The sequence below is a fragment of the Sturnus vulgaris genome, chromosome 31 (genome assembly GCF_052056855.1).
Source record: "Sturnus vulgaris isolate bStuVul1 chromosome 31, bStuVul1.hap1, whole genome shotgun sequence".
NCBI classification, from domain to species: domain Eukaryota; kingdom Metazoa; phylum Chordata; class Aves; order Passeriformes; family Sturnidae; genus Sturnus; species Sturnus vulgaris.
In genome coordinates this window covers 2783912-2806934 of record NC_142273.1, presented here as the reverse complement: position 1 = coordinate 2806934, position 23023 = coordinate 2783912, and the positions used below count along the sequence as shown (strand labels likewise).

General features: G+C 65.9%; 3 protein-coding genes across 9 annotated transcripts in view; 1 reads left to right on the top strand and 2 right to left on the bottom strand.

Annotated features, from left to right (window-relative positions):
* Positions 1 to 1767: 1767 nt before the first annotated feature.
* LOC148220755 (peroxisomal biogenesis factor 19-like) lies at positions 1768 to 5943 on the bottom strand. 7 transcript variants are annotated; one of them, XM_088154616.1, is made up of 8 exons: positions 5837 to 5943; positions 4887 to 4984; positions 4653 to 4818; positions 3759 to 3844; positions 3519 to 3677; positions 2718 to 2894; positions 2553 to 2597; positions 1768 to 2020 (listed from the first exon to the last, which is right to left on the bottom strand). In XM_088154616.1, the coding sequence occupies exons 1-8, from the start codon at positions 5895 to 5897 to the stop codon at positions 1958 to 1960; spliced, it is 855 nt and encodes a 284-aa protein (XP_088010742.1). In that variant the 5' UTR covers positions 5898 to 5943; the 3' UTR covers positions 1768 to 1957. The 7 variants fall into 7 exon arrangements, with proteins under 7 accessions (XP_088010742.1, XP_088010739.1, XP_088010741.1 ...); XM_088154613.1 differs by having other exon boundaries at positions 2553 to 2894; XM_088154615.1 differs by having other exon boundaries at positions 2553 to 2894; positions 4653 to 4797.
* A 1042-nt stretch (positions 5944 to 6985) lies between these two features.
* The window catches only part of LOC148220753 (Fc receptor-like protein 3), a 53158-nt gene continuing 37120 nt past the window's right edge, over positions 6986 to 23023 (bottom strand). Inside the window, exons 2-8 of the mRNA XM_088181002.1 lie at positions 9806 to 10312; positions 9253 to 9420; positions 8864 to 9163; positions 8465 to 8548; positions 8005 to 8026; positions 7851 to 7921; positions 6986 to 7425 (exon numbers count right to left, since the gene is read on the bottom strand). Of these exons, the coding sequence (XP_088037128.1) occupies positions 7322 to 7425; positions 7851 to 7921; positions 8005 to 8026; positions 8465 to 8548; positions 8864 to 9163; positions 9253 to 9420; positions 9806 to 10295 (1239 nt within the window). The 5' untranslated portion in view covers positions 10296 to 10312 and the 3' untranslated portion in view covers positions 6986 to 7321. The remainder of the gene's footprint in view (positions 7426 to 7850; positions 7922 to 8004; positions 8027 to 8464; positions 8549 to 8863; positions 9164 to 9252; positions 9421 to 9805; positions 10313 to 23023) is intronic.
* LOC148220754 (Fc receptor-like protein 2) lies at positions 13076 to 22033 on the top strand. The gene is made up of 4 exons (XM_088180981.1): positions 13076 to 13136; positions 20969 to 21238; positions 21328 to 21503; positions 22028 to 22033. The coding sequence occupies exons 1-4, from the start codon at positions 13076 to 13078 to the stop codon at positions 22031 to 22033; spliced, it is 513 nt and encodes a 170-aa protein (XP_088037107.1).

The window sequence follows — 23023 nt, the reverse complement described above, 5'->3', positions numbered from 1 at the left end:
CTTCCCGAGACCCTCCAAGGACCCCCCAAAATCCTCAAGGGCTCCCCCAAACCCCTCCTGGGCTCCCTCTGAGGCTCCTCCAGAACCCCCCCGAACACTCGGGGACCCCCCAAATCTTCCCACCCACCCCACCCGTCTCCCCGGAGCCGCCCCCGCCCCGCCGCCGGGCAAGGCCCGAGCCCGCGGGGGCCGCGTCCGGACCGGGGGCAGCGGAGGCCGCGCACCGACCCGAATGTCCCGGAGACTCCCGGGCGGGTCCCGGGCGGTGCCGGGGGGTGCGGCCGGGCTCAGTTTTGGCCGCCGCGGGTCCCCCCGGCCGCTCCAGCGCCGGTCCCGGTACCGGGCCCCGCCGCCGCCATCTTTAACGCGCCGCCCCCGCCGGCTCGCTTGACGGCACCGGCCGACGGTTTTGCGACACCACGGGCGCCGCTTTACGACAGCGGCCGTTGCGCGACAGCGACGGGGGCGCTCCCCCCACCCCCGGCGTTGCCATGGGAACGGCGCCCCCCCCACCCCCGTGGTGTTATGGGGTCATCCTTGTTTAGGGTCACCTCTGTTTAGGGTCACTGCATGCCCCCCGTGTTATTATAGGGTCACCCGTGTTCAGGGTCACTGCAGGGTCACCTCCGTGCTCCTGTGGGGTCGCTTTGTGTCCTCCTGGGGTGTTGTGGGGTCACCCCTGTTCGGGGTCACTCTCGTTTGGGGTCACTCTGTCCTCCCCCTGTGTTGTTGTAGTGTCAGTCTGTGTCCCCCTGTGGTGTTGTAGGGTCATCCCTGTTTAGGGTCACTTCATTTTCCCCCCCCCCAGTGTTGTTGTGGGGTCGCTTTGTGTCTCCAATGTTGCTGTAGATCACCTCTGTTTAGGGTCACTATTGTCCCCCTCCCCGCCCCCAGTGCTCTTATAGGATCATTCCAAGACCCTCAGCGTTATTGTGGGGTCACCCCTGATTAGGATCACTACAGGGTCACCCCCGTGTTACTGTGGGGTCGCTTTGTGTCCCTGTGTTATTGTAGGGTCACCTCTGCCTAGGGTCACTGTAGGATCACTTTGTGTCTCCAACATTGTTGTAGGGTCACCCCTATTCACGGTCCCCTCTTCCCCCCAATGTCCCTAAAAGGTCACCCCGTTTCTGTAGGGTCCCCTGTAGTCCCATGTCCCTATAGGGTCCCTCTGTACCCCAATGTCCCTTTAGGGTGACCCTGTTTCTGTAGGGTCCTCTGTACCCCAGTGTGTCCCTATAGTGTCCCCCTGTACCCCAGTGTCCCTATAGGGTCACCCTCTACCCAATGTCCCCATAGGGTCACTCTGCCCCCCAATGACCCTATAGGGTCACCCCGTTTCTGTAAGGTCCCCTGTACCCCTCAGTGTCCCTATAGGGTCACTCTGCACCCCAGTGTCCCTATAGGGTCACCCCATTTCTGTAAGGTCCCCTGTACCCCTCAGTGTCCCTATAGGGTCACTCTGCACCCCAGTGTCCCTATAGGGTCACCCCATTTCTGTAAGGTCCCCTGTACCCCTCAGTGTCCCTATAGGGTCACTCTGCACCCCAGTGTCCCTATAGGGTCACCCCGGTTCTGTAAGGTCCCCTGTACCCCTCAGTGTCCCTATAGGGTCACTCTGCACCCCAGTGTCCCTATAGGGTCACCCCGGTTCCGTAGGGTCCTCTGTACCCCTCAGTGTCCCTATAGGGTCACTCTGCACCCCAGTGTCCCTATAGGGTCACCCTGTTTCTGTAGGGTCCCATCCCCATTCCCAGGCGAAGCCGCTCCCGTCACCAACTCTTTATTGGGGACACCGGGCGGGGGGGTGAGGGGGGGACACCTGCCCCCCCACCCCCCAAAAAACCCCCCAAATATGTGGGGGGAGGTCTCAACCCCCCCCCCCGGGCTCCTCTTCATCCTCGTTTAGGGTCGGACGAGGCGGGGGGGGGGGGGGCGTGGGGATCCCAAAATTCCCCTACATGAGGCGGCACTGCTCCCCAGTGACCCCCCCCGGCAGATCCAGGTTGAATCCGGGGGGCTGTGGGGGGGCACGGCAGGGTCACCCCAAATCTTTTGGGGTCACCCCAAATGTATGGGGTTACCCCAAATCTTTCAGAGTCATCCCAATTCTTATGGGGTCAATCCAAATGTATGGAGTCACCCTAAATCTATGGGATCACCCTAAATCTTATGAGGTCACCCCAAATCGTTTGGGATTGCCCCAACCCTATGGGATCACCCTATATCTTATGGGGTCACCCCAAATCTATGGGATCACCCTAAATCTTTTGGAGTCATCCCAATTCTTATGGGATCACCCCAAATCCATAAGGTCACCCCAAATCTTTTGAGGTTATCCCAAATCTCTGGGATCACCCAATTCTATGAGTTCACCCCAGATCTTTTGAGATCACCCCAATTCTATGGGGCCACCCCAAATCTGCTGAGGTCACCCCCAATCTATGGGATCACCCCAATTCTTATGGGATCACCCCTAATCTACAGGGTCACCCCCAAACAGTTCGGCTGACCCCAAATCCTTTTATAGGGGGGCATCCCCAAACACTCACCGTGTCCCCTGCCAGCTCCTTGGGGGGGTGGCCCAGGTCCTGCAGCTGCGAGGGGACAGAAGGAGGGGGACACAGGGACAGGAGGACACAGGGACACGGAGAGGGGACACGGAGGGGGTCAGGGCGGGGCCGGGCGGTTTTGGGGTCGCCCCGGCCCCCCCGTACCTGCTGCATCAGGTCCAGCAGGGTCTCGAAGCGCTCCCGGCGCTGCCCCTCGGGCTCCTCCGGCTGCTCCCGCTCCAGCTCCGCGCAGATCCGGAGCATCAGCGCCTGCTGCGCCCGGAACCGCTCCCGCTGCTCCGGGGACAGCGAGCCCTCGTGCTGCCGGAGCCACTCCGGGTACTGGGGACAGCGAGGGGACACTCAGGGGACACCATGGGAACCGCCGCGGGACCCCCAATGGGACCCGGAGAAAATGGGGAAATGTCCCAGTACAGTCCTGGGAGTGACAGGGACAGACCCTGGGGACGACGAGGACCCTCAGGTTTTTGGGGAGCTTCTCCCCATTTCAGGGATGACCCCTCCCCAGGGTTTTGGGGGCCCCCTCTCATTTTCTGGAGTCCCCTCCCCATTTTTTGGGGTCCCACCTTCTCAGTGATCTCCTTGAGGGAGGGACAGAGCACGTCCTTGGACAACAAGGACCCCATGATGCCCCCACAAGTCTCCAGAGTTTCCCACACCCCAAAGGACCTCTCCAGGATTTCAGGGACCCTCCCCAGGGTTTTGGGGACCCCTGCTGTATTTTTGGGGTCCCCTCCCCATCTTTTGGGGCCCCCATCTTCTGTGTGACCTCCTCGAGGGAGGGATAGAGGACATGGAAGTCAGGGACTGCACGATGTCCCCACAACCCCTACACATTTCCCATGCCCCAAGGGACAAGCCCCCAGGTTTCTGGAGACACCCCCAAGGTTCTTGGAGATCCTCCAGGTTTTTTCGGGGTGCCCTCCTGGCTTTTTGGGGTCCCACCTTCTCAGTGATCTCCTTGAGGGAGGGGTAGAGCACATCCTTGGACAGCAGAGACTCCATGATGCTGCGCATGACGGGCAGGACGCCGTCCCCGCCGCCCTCCTCCAGCCCCAGCCCCTCCAGGGCCTTCGCCAGCTCCTCCTCGGAGCCCGGGGAATTCTGTGGGACCCCCGGGACCCCAGTGAGCCCCCTGGGATGCCGGGAGAGCCCCCCCAGGATCCCGGGGAGGGTTGGGAATACCTGGAGGTCATTGGCGTTCTTGGCCAGCCCGCTCAGGGTTTCCTTGAGGCAGGAGGTGAATTCCTGCTGCGAGGCCGAGTCAGTGCCTGCGGGGTTGGGAATGGGGATAATGGGAATAACGGGATTGGGGATACTGGGACTAACGGGGGGTCCCCCCGGGGTGTTGTCCCTGATCCCAAATGGGGAGGACAATTCTAAATGGGATTGGGAATGGGGGGACACTGGAGAGCCCAACAGGGTCTTGTCTTGGAGATCCCGATCCCAAACGAGGACCCCCCCAGGAGTGGGAATGGGGGTAATGGGAATAATGGGGGGTTCTGCTGGGTTCCCAGGAAGACTCTCAGCACCCCACAGCACCCAGAGGTGTCCCCAGCCCCCAGCCACAGTGCAGATCCCCAAATTCCAGAAACACAGAAAGCGCTGGGGTGGGTCCAAGTGGTGACAACATGGGGTGACAACTGGGACTGGGAGCCCTCCATGTACTGGGAATAGGGACTGGGGACAGGAATGGGAAACGGACTGGGATCAGGAATAGTGACTGGGATTGGAAACAGGGACTGGGAACAGGAATAGGGACAGAGATCAGGAACAGGGACTGGGATCAAGAAAAAGGAACAGGGACAGTGACTAGGTACAGGAACTGGTAACAGGGACTGGGATCAGGAACAGGGACTAGGATCAGGAAAAAGGAACAGGGATCAGGAACAGGGACTGGGATTGGGAACAGAGACTGGGAACAGGAACAAGGACTGGGATCTGGGACAGGGACTGGGATCAGGAACAGGAATGGCAAACAGTGCCTGGGAACAGGGACCAGGATGGGGAACAGACACAAGCACAAGGTGCCCCAGGGCCGTTCCGGGGTGGGGACCCCCACATTGCCACCTCACCCACCGACTTTTCCAGCAGCTTCCGAGAGTTTCTGGAACTGCTCCACGAGCTGGGGCTCCTGCCGGGCCAGCTCCTGCATGGCCTCCTGGAACTCGGCCGCCGCCTGCGCCGCCAGCTCGCCCTCGAAGAGCTCCTGGAAGAATCGTTCCTGCGAGGAGAACAGCGAGCCCTGCACGCGGGGTCAGCGCTGCCACGGCCCCACAAACGGGGCACAAAGGGGGTTTTGGGGGGCCCCACCTTGGCAGAGTCGGCGGCGGAGGAAGGGGAGGGGGGGGATGAGGAGCTGGGAGGGGGAGGGGGAGCGGGGCGGCTGCGCTCGAAGTCGTCCAGGGCACCTAGGGGGGGATGGGGGTCCGGGGACCCCAAAAAGGGGTTGGGAAAAGGGGTTCTGCAGCTCTGGTCATGGAGACTGGTGGGCAGTAACTGAAATCTGTATGGCAGTAACTGCACCCTAAAACTGCACCCCAAAACTGCACCCCAATAACTGCACCCCATAACTGCACCTCAATAACTGTACCCCAAATAACTGCAGCCCAAAATTGCACCCCAAAACTGCACCCCATAACTGCACCTCAATAACTAACTGCAGCCCATAACTGCACCCAAATAACTGCACCCCATAACTGCACCTCAATAACTGTACCCCAAATAACTGCAGCCCAAAACCGCACCCCAATAACCCCTCCTGCCCCTCCCGACCCCACTCACCCCAATAACACCCAGATATCCCAGACCCAAATAACCCCCAGAACACCCCTCACCCCAAAAACTCTCACACAGCCCCTCCCATTCCCCTTTCACCCCAAAAACTCCCCCAGCCCCTCACGAACCCCAGCACTCCTCGTTCCCCCTCACTCCAACGACCCCCGATCCCCCAAACCCCAATGACCCCCCCAAACCCCAACGACCCCCCCCAGCCCCCCACAACCCCCAGCCCCTCCCGTTCCCGTTCCCCCTCACCCCAATGACCCCCGAGCTCCCCCAAACCCCAAAAGTTCCCCCAGCCCCTCACGACCCCCAGCCCCTCCCGTTCTCCCCTCACCCCAATGACCCCCGACCTCCATCGCACCCCACGACCCCCACTGCTCCCAATGGCGCGTATCCCCCCGGCACCCCAAAGACCCCCGGGCCCCTCCGGATCCTCCCTCACCCCAGAGCTCCCCCGTGCCCCCCGGGCCCCCCCTCACTCTCCAGCAGCTCCTCCAGCTCCGGGTCGGGCCCCGGGCCCGGGCCCGGCTCCGCCGCCATCTTGGCCCGCTCCGCCCTCCGCCGCCAGGGGGCGCTGCCGCGGGGACACGCCCCCTCCACCGGCCCCGCCCCCCGGAAAACCCGGAACGGGATCGGGAGCGGGGAACGGGGTTGGAAACGGGAACCGGGACCGGGAGCGGGACCGCGAACGGGAACAGGAACCGGGACCGGGAAGGGGGAACGATATCGGATCGGAGACCGGGATCGGGGACCGGGACAGGGAACGGGATCGGGAGCGGGGACCGGGACTGGGAACGGAGACCGGGGTTGGGAATAGGAACTGAGACCGGGAGCGGGACCGAGACCGGGAACGGGGAACGGGGATCGGCGATCGGGACTGGGGACGGGAACGGGGACCGGGAATGAGGACCGGGATTGGGAATAGGGACCGGGACCGGGGAATGAGATCGGGGACTGAGATCGAAGACCGGGGACGTGAGCAGGGAACGGGATCGGGGACAAGGGACCGGGGAGCAGGAACTGGGCCAGGAGTCCCAGATTTTGGGATCCCAGAGCTTGGACATCCCGAATTTTGGGGTCCCTGTCCCAGGGTCTCAGATTTTGGGGTCCCAGCCCCTCACAGCCGCAGGTCACCCCGTGCCCGCAGTGACCCCTGGGGTCCCCCTGTCCCCCTCGTGTCCCCCACCTGTCCCCAAAGGGAGGAAAAAGCCCCAGAGAGGGACGGGGGGCTTGGGATCGACCCTGGAGCCCCCCAAAACCCCGGAGACCCCCTTGGGGTGCCCCCTCAGCCCGGGGGGAGGGGCTGGGTGGGGATTTGGGGTCGCTCACGGGCAGAACGGACGCGGTTTTTGGGGATTGATTGCGTTTATTACCCACCGACAGGGAAAACGGGAAGGAAAAAAAACCCGAAAATTCCGCCCCCCATCCCTCACCCCCCACCCCGCTCCCCCCGGGGACCCCCCCCGTGTCCCCCCGGGATGTCCCCAGCCCCCCTCGGAAGCTCCCGGTGGCCACTTTGGGTCACTCCGGGCTGGTCCCCACGCGGGTTTTGCCAAATCCGTGAGGCTCAGAGGGACAGAGGGGAGGTGGCCACAGGGAGGGGACGGGGACAGGTCCCGGTGGCCACGGGCAGGGTGGGCACCCACGGGACGAGGGGACACACGAATGTGGGTGTCCCCAGTGTCCCCAGTGCCACCCTCAGTGTCACAGCACGTTCTGGTGGATGTCACCGCTGTCCCCTGAGTGGCATTTGGGGACCCAGCAGCTCCGCACAGGTCACTTGGAGGTGGCATTTGGGGACACAGGGTCCCCCCAGTGCCACTCGGTGCCACCCTCAGTGTCACAGCACGTTCTTGTGCGTGTCACCCCTGTCCCCTGGGTGGCATTTGGCGACCTGGCAGTTCCCGGAGGGGTGGCACTTGGGGATCCAGTGTCACTCAGTGCCACCCAGTGCCACTCCAGTGTCACAGCACGTTCTCGTAGTCACCGCTGTCCCCTGGGTGCCACCCCGGCCCTGGCAGCTCGGCGTAGGTCACCTGGGGGGCCTCGGGGGGGACACTTGGGAACCCTACGGGAGACACCGGTGCCACCCAGTGCCACCCACGGGTGCCACGTCCCTGTCCCCAACCCCACATTTATCCCCTGTCTCCTGGGTGGCATTTGGGAACCCTGTGCCACTCCCGGTGCCACCCCCAGTGTCACCCCCAGTGCTACCCACTGTCCCCCAGTGTCACCTGATGTCCCCCAGTGTCCCCCAGTGCCATCCCAGTGCCACCCCCAGTGTCACCCAGTGTCCTCCAGTGCCACCTAGTGTCCCCCAGTGTCCCCCAGTGCCACCCCCAGTGTCAGAGCACGTTCTCGTCGATGTCACCGCTGTCCCCTGGATGGCATTTGAGGACCTGGCAGCTCCCTGGGGGTGGCATTTGGGGACCCAGTGCCACCCCTGGTGCCACCCCCGGGTGCCAGGTCCCTGTCCCCACCCCCCGCACTCACCCCCTGCCCTCTTGGTGGGCACCACGTGGCTGTAGAGCACCTCCCCCACCTCAGGGGACGCCGGGGGGGTCCTGTGGGGACAATGGGGACAACGGGGTGACCTCCCGGTGGCATCTGGGGACATGGGGACACCCCCGGCCCTTCCCCCACTCACCTGTCCTGAGGCGTCTTGGGGCCTGCGAGGAAAAGGGGGGGGGGTGACAATGGGGTGACAATGGAGTCACCGGGGTTGAGATCCCCCCAGGGGATCCTGAAACCCCCCACGACCCCCCAAAAGCCCCAAAATACCCAAAAATCTTTGAAATCCCAACCCCACTGCAACCCCGAAACACCCACGGGACCCCAAAACATCACGAGACCCCAAAACCCTCCAGGAGCCCAAAAAAGCCCCGAAATACCCAAAACCCTTGAAATCCCAACACCCCCAGGGCCCCAAATCCCCCCAGGACCACCCAGACGTCCCCAGATCCTCCTGGGATGCCCCAGGACCCCTTTGAAATGTCCCCAAAATGTCCCCAATTCCCTCCAGGACCCTCAGCCGAGGTCTCAGTTCAGGGTCTGTGGGTGTCACCCCATTGTCCCCAACTCCGGGGGTGTCCCCCATTGTCACCCACCCCGGCGGTGGCACCGGTGCCAGGCCACGATGGCACCCACGAGCAGGACCAGGGACAGGAGGGACCCGCCAACCCCTGCGGCCACTGCTGGGGACAAAAGGGACACTTTGGGGTCCTGGACCTCGCAGTGACCCCAAGTGATGCCACCTGTACCCTGTCACCTCCATGTCACATTCAGGGACAAATGCAGGGGTCCGAGCCCCTCACAGTGACCCCGAGTGATGTCACCTGTGACGTGTCCCCTCTGTGTCACCTTCCAGGGACAAACCCGGTGCTCCTGGACCCCACAGTGACGCCGAGTGATGCCACCTATGCCTTGTCACCTCTGTGTCACCAAGGACAGAGAGGGGACAAACCCCGGGTACCGAGCCCCCCACAGTGACCCCCGAGTGACGTCACCTGTGACCTGTCCCCACGTTGTCACCTCCAGGGCCAGCTCTGGGCTGAGTGCCCGGAACACGCGGTGCCCGTCCTGTCCCAGCTGGTTGGTGGCCACGCACTGGTAGGTGCCCGAATGTCCCACATCGACGGCCCCAAGCTCCAGGAGGGGACCCCGGGCCACCTCGTGCCCGTCACGCAGCCAGGTGAAGGTGACAGGGGCTGAGCCCACCTGCACCGAGCAGCGCAGGGTCACGGGGTCACCTGGGCGCACCTGGAGTGCCGGGGGACCGGGGGTGATGGTGGCATTGGCCACGGGCACTGCGGGGACACAGACAGAGCTGGCACCTGGCGAGGGGGGATGGGGATGCCGTGGGTGGGGTCACCTTCATCCCAAAGGTCCCGCTCACCCAGGACGGTGACATTCAGGGGGACGCTCTCGGCCACGCTGTCCCCATCGCTGACCCGGCACTGGTAGTGGTCGCTGTCATTGTCCCCAACGTGCCGCAGCTCCAAGCGGGGGCCGGTGCCCAGCGGTGTCTCCGAGCCCCCCCGGTGCCAGGAGAAGGACAGGGGACCTGTCCCCATGGCCACCGCACAGCTCAGCACCAGGCGGTCCCCCAGTGCCACCTGTCCCCCGGGGGGCTGCACCGACAGCGACACCCCCGAGGGCGGGACCCCTGGGGGACACAAGGGGACCGTGAGGGACCAGAGCAGCCGGGGAGGGGCAAGGGGACCCCAGTGAGGGAGAGGGGCTGCCGAGATTTGGGGGGTGTGGAAAACGACCCCAAGGAAGAACAGGAGGGTTCAGAGAGGGGAGTTCTGGAGAGGGACTGGGGGGACACCAGGGAGGAGTGAGGGGACCCAGACAGGGATGGGGGGATCTGGGAACAATGAGGGGAGATCAGAGAGGGATGGGGGGACCCGGGGTGGGAGCCAAGCAAGGATGGAGGGACCCTCGACAGGGATGGGAGGTCCAGGGCACGTGGAAAAGGTGTCCGGGATGGATGAGGGCACCAAGTGAGGGCTGTGGGATCCGGGAGAGGAAGGGGGGACTCGGGGGGCTGCGGGTACACAGGCTGGGCTGGGGGTCCTTGGGAATGGTTCGGTGTCCCCAGACAGGTCTGGGGGTCCCTGGGCAGGGGTCCCGTGGGGGCTGTGGGGGCTCCCCGTGCCCATCCCCGCACTCACTGCGCACCGTGACGCCGAGCCGGGCGCTGCTCTTCCACACGGCCCCCCCCTCGGAGCGCACCTCGCAGCTGTAATTCCCCGAGTGGGAGACCCCCACGGCGGGCACCAGGAGCTGCGGGGACCCCTGCGGGCCCCCCACCAACTGCCCGTGCCGGTAGAAGCGGTACAGGAGGGGGGCTGGGGGCCGCAGGGGGCTGGGGGTGCTGAGGCAGCTGAGATTGAGGGGGGACCCCTCGGGGAGCTCGGGGGGACCCTCCAGCATCGGCACCGAGAAGAGCTCTGGGAAGGAGATGGGAGGGGGATTTGTGAGCCCGAGTGCCTGGGGAGGGGCTGTGGGGGTGTCGGGGTGGGGCTGTGGGGTGCTCACCCTGCACTGTCACTGTCACCGGCGCAGATTCCTTCAACCCCCAGATTCCCACCCGGCCCCCGCAGTGGTAGCGGCCGCTGTGGTTCAGCTGCAGAGGGGACAGGGACAGCTCGGTGCCATCGCCGATCGTCCCCAGTTTGTTCCCGTCGCGGTAGAAGGACACCCAGGTGACCGGATCGTTCCACCAGCCCCGGCAGCGCAGTGTCACCGTGTCCCCCTCCAGCAGCGCCCGCGCCGGCACCTGCAGCACCAGCGGGTCTGTGGGACAGGGGGGACCTGTCACAGCCAGTGTCACCCGGACCCCCCATTGGGTCACAGCAGGGGTCCCCAATTCCAGCACGGGGATCCCCCTGCACTGGGATGCTCTGGGATGTCCCCAGAGCAGGGGACAGGCTCTGGTCACACCAGGGGTGACCCATGGAGCTGAGCCCACCCTCAGCCCTCGGGGTCCCCGCGGGTGCCAGGCTGGGGACACCCAAACCCCCCTCACAATTTGAGACTGTCACGGGGGGGCTGAGCCTGGTCCCGGGTCTCTCACACCGGTAGGTGCCACTCTCGGTGACACGGAAGCTGTCGCGTCCCGCCTGTCTCCTGGGCCGCCAGTCCTTGTACCAGGTGGTGTCACCGGCGGTCCCCGAGCCCTGGCAGGTCAGTGTCACCCGGTCCCACAGCACCGCCGGCGTCCAGGGGGGCTCCACCAGGAGCTGGGGGCTCTGGGCACCTGCGGGTGACAGGGGACACCAGCCTGGCAGGGCCACCACGGGGCTGGGGACAGCGGGGCAGGGACATGGCATCCCCCGAGGACTCACCAGCGAGGCCGAGGGTCTGGGCTGGAAGGGAGAAGGGACAGGGCTGGCTGGGGGTGGCACCGTGGGGACAGCGGGACCCGGGGGCGGGGAGTGGGGCTGTCCCCGAGCTGTCCCCGTGGAGGGAAAGTTCTCGGGGAAGGTCCCCAGCAGGTCTGGAGAGGCTCCCAGGGGACAGCCCTGTGTCACAGCCACCCACGCGCCACGTCCAGGTGGCACAGACGCCTCGGGGACAGGGACAGCACGGCCACCACGGGTGAGGCAGGACATGGGGACACTGTGGACACCCCATGCTGGCACAGGTCACCCCCGCCAACCCCACGGGTGCTTGTCCCCTTGCCCCTGTCCTCGAATCTCTGTCCTCCTGTTCCTGTCCCACAGCTTCCCCAGCCCCGTGGAGTCAAACCCCAGATCCCTGTCCCCACATTCCTGTCCCCACATTCCTGTCCCCACATTTCTGTTCCCCTGTCCCCACAACTCCGCTGACAATGGGGGCCACTGGCTCTGTCCCCCCCGACTCTGCTGGCCTTGGGGACCTCAGGGGACCCCGCAGCCCCCCTGTGCCCCCTCCCCACCGCTCTCTGCCTCACCGGGGCCCATCCCCGGGCCGTCAGGCCCGTGCCCGGGGCACTCACCCCACAGGAGCAGCGCCACCTTCCCGGCCATCCCGCTGTCCCCGGCCATGGGCACTGGCTGTCACTCGCTGCTGTGGCCACCTGTCCCCTGGCTGGCGGCTCTTCAGATAAAGGGGAAGGAAGAGAATTTACATCTTGTTCCCACGTGGTGCTGGCACACGGTGGGGGCAGGGTGGCCCCAAGCTGGGGACAGGCTGTGGGCAGGGTGGGGACAGCCTGGGGACAAGGCTGGGTGGCACAAGGTGGGACATGGAGTTGCCAGGAGTGGGGGTCTCAGAGGGTTTGGGGAGCCAGGGATGGGGTCCAGGGCAATGGGGGCTCCAGGGATTTGGGGTCATGGATGGGGGTCCCAGGGGTGAGGGCGCTTTGAGGGGTCCTGGGAGAATCAAAGTTCTGGGGGAAGGGAGATGGTCGGGGATGGAATTTCGGGGAGAGGGTTCCTTGGGAATTGGGGTCCCAGGCCATGGAGATCCTGGGCAATGGCAGTCCTGGGATGGGGGTCCCTAAGAGGGGGGGACATAAGGAATGGGGGTCCCATGTTCGGGTTCCCAGGGGAATGGGGATGTCAGGAATGGGCAGTGGCTGGGCAGGCCCCAGGGTCACAGCTCCTTCCCTGGGTGCCTCAAATTTTGGGGTGACCCCGGGCCCAGCACAGCCCCCAAAAGTGCTGCTGGTTCGGGGGGGGCTCCCCAGGCTGATTCCGGGGGGCTCTGGGTCTGTGCCTCCCCCATCCCCCTGGGGCTTTTTCCTCTCTTCATTTTCCATTTCCTTCCTTTAATTCCTCAATTTCACAACTCCCCCGAGTTGGTGCCTTGATGATCCTGGGGGGCTCCTGAGCAGGGAACGGGTTGGGGGAACCCCAGGGTTGGGAAAGAAGTGGGTGAGGGGTCTGCAGGCAGGGGTGGGGAGGCTGTGGGGGATGGGCTTGTCCGCTTGCACACTTTCACTTTCTCTGAAAAATCTTCTTTCACTTTCATTTTCCCCTGAGAGTCACACGGGGTCGCGTTCTGTCCTGGGGATGGCACAACCAGGGGTGACACATCCAGGGGTGACACATCCACGGGTGACAAATCCAGGGGTGACACATCTTGGGGTCCTGTCCCCCTTCTCTGGGGTGTCCCTGTCCTCGGGGTGACACATCCTGGGGTTCCTGTCCTGGGGACGAGCCGGAAAAGCTCGAGCAGCGGCTCTGCCCCGCGGCCGTGCCGGGGCTGGCGGAGGTGACCCCGGCTGGATGGCCACAGTGGCCTCGGACACGCTGTCGCAGCCACCCTCGGTCCCCGCAGCCCGCGACAGTCCCTGCCCTGGCAGCCGCGATCGCGACAGAGCCCCGAGCCCGGGACTCCGCTCCCGCAGCGCCGGGGGCTCCTCCCCGGGCTCCCGGGTCCCCTCCGCCCTCCCGGCACCTCCCTCCCGGCGCCCCGGGGCCGCGCCCGGCGGAGGCTCCGCAGCAGCTCCGGGGCTCAGACGCCGCTCGGGGAGCGCCGAATGCGGGGCTTTGGGCACCGGCGGGCACCGGGCAGGGCTGGAGCTGGCCCGGCCTTGGGGGGCGATTTGGGGACACCCCCGGCTCCGTGCCGGGGCTCTCGGGGCGCTCGGGGCTCCGGATCGGCCCAGGGGCTCGGCAGCTGCGGGATCGGTGCCCGCGGCCATCCCGAGGTCCCCGAGCCCTTGGCCGGTGTCACCGAGAGGGGACAAACAGCGAGCGGCAGCTCCTTCCCCTCTGCGGGGGCAGCTGCGAGGGAACCAGTGCGGAAATGCAGCAATTGATCATTTGGTCCCTGTGCCCGAGGCACTGAGAGAGCCCCAGAACTGCTGCAAATGCCACAAGGATCTGCTCAACGACCTGAGCGGGACCCTCCTCCTTCCTGAGCTGAGCAGGCAGAGCTGAACAAACCAAAACCATTTCTGCCGCTTTAATCCAAAAGCTGCGTTTGTGTCCAGTAAGAGGGACAAGGGTCCTGTGCCCCCTGGCACTGGGGGAGGGAATGGGGAGCCCTGCGGGTACTGGGAGCACTGGGAGCACTGGAACGGGGAGCTCTGGGCAGCCCCACATGGGACCCCCCAGTGGTGGCGACCTCCCGGGCACGGTGGGCAACCACAGGAGCCGAGGGGGTGGGGACACAAGGGGTGTGCCCTCGGTTAGGGAACTCCAGTGTCCCCAGTGTCCCCATTGTCCCCAGTGTCCCCAGTGTCCCCAGTGTCCCCAGTGCCCCCATTCTCCCCAGTGTCCCCAGTGTCCCCAGTGTCCCCATTGTCCCCAGTGTCCCCAGTGTCCCCAGTGTCACTGCACGTTCTCGTAGCTGTCCCTGCGGTGCCGCTGTCGCCCGTGGGGTCCCGGCAGCTCCTCGTGGTCCCCTGGGGCTGTGGAGTGTCCTGAGTGAGGCTCCGGGGTTGGGGACCTGGGTGGGGGTGACACCCGTGGGTGACGTGTCCCTGTGCCCCCCTGTACTCACCCCCTGCCCTCTCGGTGCCCACGATGTGCGGGTCCAGCACCGCCCCCTCCTCCGGGGGGGCCGAGGGCTCCTGGGGAGGCCTGCGGGGATAAGGGGGGGTCTGTGGGGGTGCGGGGCTTCCTGCGCTGAGGGTAAAATGGGGGGTCAGACCTGGAGCCCCCCACTCACCTTTCCTGCTCCTTCCTGAGGGCTGCAAAGGAAAGAGGGGGGAGGGGTGACTGTGGGGGCCTCAGGGCCCTTGAACACCCTCGGGACCCCTGACTGCCCCCTGAGCCCCCAAACTCCCCAAAACCCCTGACAGAACCCCCAACATCCCTGCACGACCCTCCAGGGTCTCCCCAAATCACCCAGGAGCCCCAGCTGAGGTCTCTGGGGGCTCAGCTTCACCCAAGTCAGGAGCTGTTGGTGACACCCTATGGCCCCCCCACTCTGGGGCCTTCACCCCAATCCCTGGGACCCCCATGTCCCCCCATTGTCACCCACCCCGGCGGTTCCACCAGCGACAGCCCTCGATGACAGCCAGGAGCAGGAGCAGGTACAGGAGGGCCCTGCCGACATTCACAGCCACTGCCGGGGACAGAGGGGGACACACCGGGGTCACCCTGAGCCCCGGGGGTCCCGAACAGCCCGGTGAGCCCGTGTGACCCCACCTGTGATCCAGTGTCCCTGTGGTGTCACCTCCAGGGCCAGCTCTGGGCTGAGTGCCCGGAACACGCGGTGCCCGTCCTGTCCCAGCTGGTTGGTGGCCACGCACTGGTAGGTGCCCGAATGTCCCACATCGACGGCCCCAAGCTCCAGGAGGGGACCCCGGGCCACCTCGTGCCCGTCACGCAGCCAGGTGAAGGTGACAGGGGCTGAGCCCACCTGCACCGAGCAGCGCAGGGTCACGGGGTCACCTGGGCGCACCTGGAGTGCCGGGGGACCGGGGGTGATGGTGGCATTGGCCACGGGCACTGCGGGGACACAGACAGGGCTGAGGCCGGGGGAGGGGCTGGCACCCGGTGTGGGGGGATCAGGGAGTCTGCATGGTGGCACCTGGGGACAGAGGGTCTCCTTCACCCAGGACAGTGACCCCGTGGTGCTGGGGGTCATCGTGTGGTGTGGGATGAGGGCATGTGATGGGTGAGGGGTGGGGGATGAGGATGGGATGAGGGTGAGGTGAGGGTGGGATGAGGGATGCTGTGTCCAAGGGCAGGGATGGCCGTCACCTGGTGGGGGGCACGGAATGGCGTGGGTGGGATGTGATGGGGGCCATGAGGCCATCAACGGGGGCGTCACCCCAATGCCAAGGGTCCCCGTGCCCTGGGAGGGTGACGCTCAGCAGGGTGAATGTGACCTGGTGTGCAGTGGGGGATGTGACAGCTGGGCTTAGGGATGCAGGGCTTGGATGTGCTGGGTGGGGATCCCTGGAGCCAGACGGTCCCAGTTGCCCCGGTCTGTGACACCCAGTGGTGGGGGCTGTGAGCTGGGCTGGGCTGGGGATGGTGTTGGGGGATGAGGTGGGATGGGAATGTGTGGAATTGGGGATGCCGTGGGTGGGGTCACCCTCAGCCCGAGGGTCCCGCTCACCCAGGACAGTGACGTTCAATGCGGGGCTCTCGGCCACGCTGTCACCATCGCTGACCCGGCACTGGCAGGGGGGTTCCCAGGGAGGGCTGAGGGGTCCCGTGGGGGCTGTGGGGTGTCGGGGTGGGGCTGTGGGGTGCTCACCCTGCACTGTCACTGTCACCTGCGTAGATTCCATCCACCCCCAGGTTCCCACCCGGCCCCCGCAGTGATAGCGGCCGCTGTGGTTCAGCTGTAGAGGGGACAGGGACAGCTCGGTGCCATCGCGGAGCGTCCCCAGTTTGTTCCCGTCGCGGTAGAAGGACACCCAGGTGACCGAATCGTTCCCCCAGCCCCGGCAGCGCAGTGTCACCGTGTCCCCCTCCAGCAGCGCCCGCGCCGGCACCTGCAGCACCAGCCAGTCTGTGGGACAGGGGGGACCTGTCACACCCGGTGTCACCCGGACCCCCCATTGGGTCACAGCAGGGGTCCCCAATTCCAGCACGGGGATCCCCCTGCACTGGGATGCTCTGGGATGTCCCCAGAGCAGGGGACAGGCTCTGGTCACACCAGGGGTGACCCATGGAGCTGAGCCCACCCTGAGCCCTCGGGGTCCCCGCGGGTGCCAGGCTGGGGACACCCAAACCCCCCTCACAATTTGAGACTGTCACGGGGGGGCTGAGCCCACTGCCGAATGTGTCACACGTGTAGTTCCCACTCTCGGTGACACGGAAGCTGTTGCGTCTCTGCTGTCCCCAGAGCTGCCCGTCCTTGTACCAGGTGGTGACACCGGCGGTCCCCGAGCCCTGGCAGGTCAGTGTCACCCCGTCCCACAGCACCGCCGGCCTCCAGGGGGGCTCCACCAGGAGCTGGGGGCTCTGGGCACCTGCGGGTGACAGGGGACACCAGCCTGGCAGGGCCACCACGGGGCTGGGGACAGCGGGGCAGGGACATGGCATCCCCCGAGGACTCACCAGCGAGGCCGAGGCTCTGGGCTGGAAGGGAGAAGGGACAGGGCGGGCTGGGGGTGGCACCATGGGGACAGCGGGACCCGGGGCAGGGAGTGGGGCTGTCTCCAGCTGTGAGCCCTCACCCCTGCCAACCCCACGGCCACATCCCCCTGGCCCTGTCCTCACGGTCCCCTTTTGATGTCACTGTCTCCGTGGCCTCATCCCCATGGTGCTTGTCCCCGTGTCCCTGTCCCCAAATCCCTGTCCCTATGTCCCAGTCCCCACAGCTTTCCCAGCTCCGAGGGACCAAACCCCACATCGCTGTCCCCAAATCGCTGCCCCCCTGTCCCTGTTCCTGGCCCACAACTCCGTACTCATCCTTGTCCCCAAATCTCTATTCCCGCATTCCTGTCCTTCCTTTCTGTCCCCCATTCCAGTTCCCCGTCCCTTGTCCGTCGTTGCTGTCCCCACATTCCTGTCCCACATCCCAGTTCCATCCCTTTCCCTTGTCCCTGTCCCCAGGGCCACCCCACAACCCCGCTCACACTGAGGGCCACTGCCTCTGTCCCCTCCTGGCTCTGCTGGCCTTGGGGACCTCAGGGGACCCCGCAGCCCCCCTGTGCCCCCTCCCCACCGCTCTCTGCCTCACCGGGGCCCATCCCCGGGCCGTCAGGCCCGTGCCCGGGGCACTCACCCCACAGGAGCAGCGCCACCTTCCCGGCCATCCCGCTGTCCCCGGCCATGGGCACTGGCTGTCACTCGCTGCTCTGGCCACCTGTCCCCTGGTTGGCGGCTCTGTGGAAAAAGGGGAAGGAAGCGAGCTCAGATCTCATTGCACTGTGGTGGTGACACACGGTGAGGGCAGGGTGGCCCCACGCCGGGGACAGGGTGTGTGCAGGGTGGCCACAAGGCTGGGTGGCACAAGGTGGGACATGGAGTTTCCAGCAGTGGGGTCTCAGAGGGTGTGGGGAGCCAGGGATGGGGTCCAGGGCAATGGGGGTCCTGAGGAGGGGGAGTCCCAGGGCTGGGGGGGCTCAGAGGATCCCCAGAGCCTCCCCAGTGTGGGGGACACAGACCCAGAACCCCTCGGAATCTGCCTGGGCTGACCCCAGGCCACCAACACATTGGGCGGGCAGGGCTGGGCCCTGGGTCACCCCAAAATCGGAGGCACCCAGGGAAGGAGCTGTGACCCACGGGCCTGCCCAGACACTGCCCATCCCTGGGACCCACATTCCCCTGGGAACCCGAACATGGGACCCCCATTCCTTATGTCCCCCCTCTTTGGGACCCCCATCTCAGGACTGCCATTCCTCAGGATCTCCATGGCCTGGGACGCCAATTCCCAAGGAACCCTCTCCCCCAAATTCCCTTCCCTTCAACCCCCTGCCCCCAGAACCCTGATTGTCCCAGGACCCCCATGGCACCTTCATCCCGGGCACCCACATCCCTGACCCCAAATACCAGGAGCCCCCTTTGCCCTGGGACTCCCATCCCTGAATCCCACCAGCCCTGGTGACTCCCCCTCCTCAGGACCCCCATTCCCCTGGACCCCATCCCTGACTCCCCAAACCCTCTGAGACCCCCACTCCTGGGAGCTCCATCTCCACCTTGTGCCACCCAGCCTTGTCCCCAGCCTGTCCCCACCCTGTCCCCAGCTTGGGGCCACCCTGCCCCCACACAGGGACAGCAACACGATGAGATAAAATCTGAGCTCGCTTCCTTCCCCTTTTTCCTAAAAGCCGCCAGCCAGGGGACAGGTGGCCACAGCAGCGAGTGACAGCCAGTGCCCATGGCCGGGGACAGCGGGATGGCCGGGAAGGTGGCGCTGCTCCTGTGGGGTGAGTGCCCCGGGCACGGGCCTGACGGCCCGGGGATGGGCCCCGGTGAGGCAGAGAGCGGTGGGGAGGGGGCACAGGGGGGCTGCGGGGTCCCCTGAGGTCCCCAAGGCCAGCAGAGCCAGGGCATGGGCATGGAGCCCAGTGTGAGCAGAGTCGTGGGGTGGCCCTGGGGACAGGAAGAGGGGAACTGGGATGTGGGGATGGGAACAGGGGGATCGAGATGGGGGGACAAGGATGTGGCAAAAGGAACCTTGGGGCTGGGGCAGCTGTGGGGACAGGGACAGGGAGACAGGGATGCAGGGCCAGGGACAAGGGCCACGTCCCATGCAGATGGGCCATGGGGACAGGGGCCATGGGAATGGGGTCACGGGCACAGGGCCATGGGGATGTGGCCGTGGGGACAGGTGCTGTAGGGCTGGGGGAGGTGACCTATGGACACATCGGGTGTCCACAGTGTCCCCATGTCCTGCCCCAGCCCAGGGTGACCGAGGTGTCCCTGTGCTCAAACCCTCCGTGCCACACCAGTGTTCCCGTGGGGACACTTTGGGGACAGACACCACACCAGGTGCCCCAGGTGCTGCTGTCCCCACGGTGCCACCCCCAGCCAGCCCTGTCCCTTCTCCCTTCCAGCCCAGAGCCTCGGCCTCGCTGGTGAGTCCTCGGGGGATGCCATGTCCCTGCCCCGCTGTCCCCAGCCCCGTGGTGGCCCTGCCAGGCTGGTGTCCCCTGTCACCCGCAGGTGCCCAGAGCCCCCAGCTCCTGGTGGAGCCCCCCTGGAGGCCGGCGGTGCTGTGGGACCCGGTGACACTGACCTGCCAGGGCTCGGGGACCGCCGGTGACACCACCTGGTACAGGAATGGGCGGCCCAGGAGACAGGAGAGACGCGACAGCTTCCGTGTCACCGAGAGTGGCAACTACACGTGTGACACATTCGGCAGTGGTCTCAGCCCCCCCGTGACAGTCTCAGATGGTGAGGGGGGTTTGGGTGTCCCCACCCTGGCACCCGCGGGGACCCCGAGGGCTCAGGGTGGGCTCAGCTCCATGAGTCACCCCTGGTGTGACCAGAGCCTGTCCCCTGCTCTGGGGACATCCCAGAGCATCCCAGTGCAGGGGGATCCCCGTGCTGGAATTGGGGACCCCTGCTGTGACCCAATGGGGGGTCCGGGTGACACCGGGTGTGACAGGTCCCCCCTGTCCCACAGACTGGCTGGTGCTGCAGGTGCCGGCGCGGGCGCTGCTGGAGGGGGACACGGTGACACTGCGCTGCCGGGGCAGGGGGAACGATTCCGTCACCTCGGTGTCCTTCTACCGCGACGGGAACAAACTGGGGACGATCGGCGATGGCCCCGAGCTGTCCCTGTCCCCTCTGCAGCTGAACCACAGCGGCCGCTACCACTGCAGGGGCTGGGTGGGAATCTATGGGTGGAAGGAATCTGCGCCGGTGACAGTGACAGTGCAGGGTGAGCACCCCACAGCCCCACCCCGACACCCCCACAGCCCCTCCCCAGGCACTCGGGCTCACAAATCCCCCTCCCATCTCCTTCCCAGAGCTCTTCTCGGTGCCGCTGCTGGAGGGTCCCCCCGAGCTCCCCGAGGGGTCCCCCCTCAATCTCAGCTGCCTCAGCACCCCCAGCCCCCTGCGGACCCCAGCCCCCCTCCTGTACCGCTTCTACCGGCACGGGCAGTTGGTGGGGGGCCCGCAGGGGTCCCCGCAGCTCCTGGTGCCCGCCGTGGGGGTCTCCCACTCGGGGAATTACAGCTGCGAGGTGCGCTCCGAGGGGGGGGCCTTGTGGAAGAGCAGCGCCCGGCTCGGCGTCACGGTGCGCAGTGAGTGCGGGGATGGGCACGGGGAGCCCCCACAGCTCCCACGGGACCCCTGCCCAGGGACCCCCAGACCTGTCTGGGGACACCGAACCATTCCCAAGGACCCCCAGCCCAGCCCTAGGACCCGCAGCCCCCCGAGTCTCCCCTTCCTCTCCCGGATCCCACAGCCCTCACTTGGTGCCCTCATCCATCCCGGACACCTTTTCCACGTGCCCTGGACCTCCCATCCCTGTCGAGGGTCCCTCCATCCTTGCTTGGCTCCCACCCCGGGTCCCCCCATCCCTTTCTGATCTCCCCTCCTTGTTCCCAGATCCCCCCATCCCTGTCTGGGTCCCCTCACTCCTCCCTGGTGTCCCCCCAGTCCCTCTCCAGAACTCCCCTCTCTGAACCCTCCTGTTCTTCATTGGGGTCGTTTTCCACACCCCCCAAATCTCGGCAGCCCCTCTCCCTCACTGGGGTCCCCTTGCCCCTCCCCGGCTGCTCTGGTCCCTCACGGTCCCCTTGTGTCCCCCAGGGGTCCCGCCCTCGGGGGTGTCGCTGTCGGTGCAGCCCCCCGGGGGACAGGTGGCACTGGGGGACCGCCTGGTGCTGAGCTGTGCGGTGGCCATGGGGACAGGTCCCCTGTCCTTCTCCTGGCACCGGGGGGGCTCGGAGACACCGCTGGGCACCGGCCCCCGCTTGGAGCTGCGGCACGTTGGGGACAATGACAGCGACCACTACCAGTGCCGGGTCAGCGATGGGGACAGCGTGGCCGAGAGCGTCCCCCTGAATGTCACCGTCCTGGGTGAGCGGGACCTTTGGGATGAAGGTGACCCCACCCACGGCATCCCCATCCCCCCTCGCCAGGTGCCAGCCCTGTCTGTGTCCCCGCAGTGCCCGTGGCCAATGCCACCATCACCCCCGGTCCCCCGGCACTCCAGGTGCGCCCAGGTGACCCCGTGACCCTGCGCTGCTCGGTGCAGGTGGGCTCAGCCCCTGTCACCTTCACCTGGCTGCGTGACGGGCACGAGGTGGCCCGGGGTCCCCTCCTGGAGCTTGGGACCGTCGATGTGGGACATTCGGGCACCTACCAGTGCGTGGCCACCAACCAGCTGGGACAGGACGGGCACCGCGTGTTCCGGGCACTCAGCCCAGAGCTGGCCCTGGAGGTGACACCACAGGGACACTGGATCACAGGTGGGGTCACACGGGCTCACTGGGATTGCAGGAGCCCTGCAGTGACAGGTGACCCTGATGTGTCCCTTCTGTCCCCAGCAGTGGCCGCAGGCCTTGGCGGGTCCCTCCTCTTCCTGCTCCTGCTCGTGGCTGGAGCTGTGGGCTGGCACCGGTGCCACAACAGGGGTGGGTGACAATGGGGACAATGGGGACAATGGGGACCCCGGGAGCTGGGGGGACACCTAAATGTGGGGGTGATGGGGCGGCACCCAGAGCTCCTGACTTGGGCAGTGCTGAGAGCTCAGGACCTTTGCTCAGGGTCCTGAAGGATTTGGGGTGGTGTTGGGGGGTCTTGCAGGGATTTTGGGGGTTCTTTCAGTGATCCCAGGGGACTTTGGAGGGTCCCCCTCCCTGTCAGGCTTGAGCTTCTGGGAGCTCAGGGTGTGCAGAGCACTGGGGTGGTTCAGGGGTTCTGAGGGGACAGGGATGCTCAGGGGTCCTGGGGGAAATTGAGGGTGCAGTGGGGTTTGAGGATTCCTGAGAGGGGTCGGGGCCATGGGGACCCCACAGTTACCCCTCCCCTCTTTCCCTTGCAGCTGCCAGGAAGCAGCAGGAAAGGTGAGTGGGGGGCTCAAACCACACTCTCCCCTTTCACCCCAACCCCCAAGACCTCCCATCCCCCCCACACATCCCCTTGATTCCCTCAGGGCCCCCCCGGAGCCCCCGGCCCCCCCAGAGGAGGGGGAGGTGCTGTACACCCACGTCGTGATCCCCAAGCAGACGGGGGGTGAGTCCGGGCTGGGACACAGGGACACGTCACCCATGGGTGTCCCCGTGCCCAGATGCCACAGCCAGTGTCTCTCGCAGTGTCCCCCTGTGCCACCACACTCCAGGATCCCGAGGTGACCTACGCAGAGGTGGCAGCAACCCATGGGCGACCTCGGGAATGCGGGGACATCTCCGGGAATGTGCTGTGACACTCGGGGCACGGCTGGGAACTGGGGGAACTGGGGGAACTGGGTGCACTGGGGGCACTGGGGGACCCCACCCATGGGCAACCACCCGTGTGTGTCCCCCACACTGCTCCCGTGGGTGCCCAACATTCACGGGTAGGTGGGCACAAGTGAGGGGTCACCAGGGCACCCAGAGCTCCCCATGGCCTCTGAACCCCCAAGGGCCTCCCCACCCCCCTTCCACTGCCCCCAGTGCCTCCCCATTCCACATCCAAGTGCTCCCAGTACCCTCAGAGATTTCCCCATTCCCTCCCCACCGTGCTCCCAGTACCCCCAAGGGCTCCCTGTTTCCCCTCCCAGTGCCTCTCCATTGCTCCCAGTCGATCCAGGTGGTTCCCATTCTCTCTCCCAGTTCCCCTGTACTCCCAGTGCCTCTGCAATGCCCCTCTCAGCACTCCCAG

What these genes read in the sequence shown, in the direction of transcription:
- LOC148220755 (XM_088154609.1), bottom strand. Translation starts at nt 5,144, where the DNA reads ATGGGGTGCAGTTATTGGGGTGCAGTTTTGGGGTGCAGTTTTAGGGTG. An exon ending in AGAACGCCAATGACCTCCAG is followed by an intron (nt 3,678 to 3,758) that starts GTATTCCCAACC and finishes GGGGTCCCACAG; the next exon opens with AATTCCCCGGGCTCCGAGGA. An exon ending in TCAAGGAGATCACTGAGAAG is followed by an intron (nt 2,895 to 3,518) that starts GTGGGACCCCAA and finishes CGCTGTCCCCAG; the next exon opens with TACCCGGAGTGGCTCCGGCA.
- LOC148220754 (XM_088180981.1), top strand. Translation starts at nt 13,076, where the DNA reads ATGGCCACAGTGGCCTCGGACACGCTGTCGCAGCCACCCTCGGTCCCC. An exon ending in GGTCCCCGCAGCCCGCGACA is followed by an intron (nt 13,137 to 20,968) that starts GTCCCTGCCCTG and finishes TGTGTCCCCCAG; the next exon opens with GGGTCCCGCCCTCGGGGGTG. An exon ending in CCTGAATGTCACCGTCCTGG is followed by an intron (nt 21,239 to 21,327) that starts GTGAGCGGGACC and finishes GTGTCCCCGCAG; the next exon opens with TGCCCGTGGCCAATGCCACC.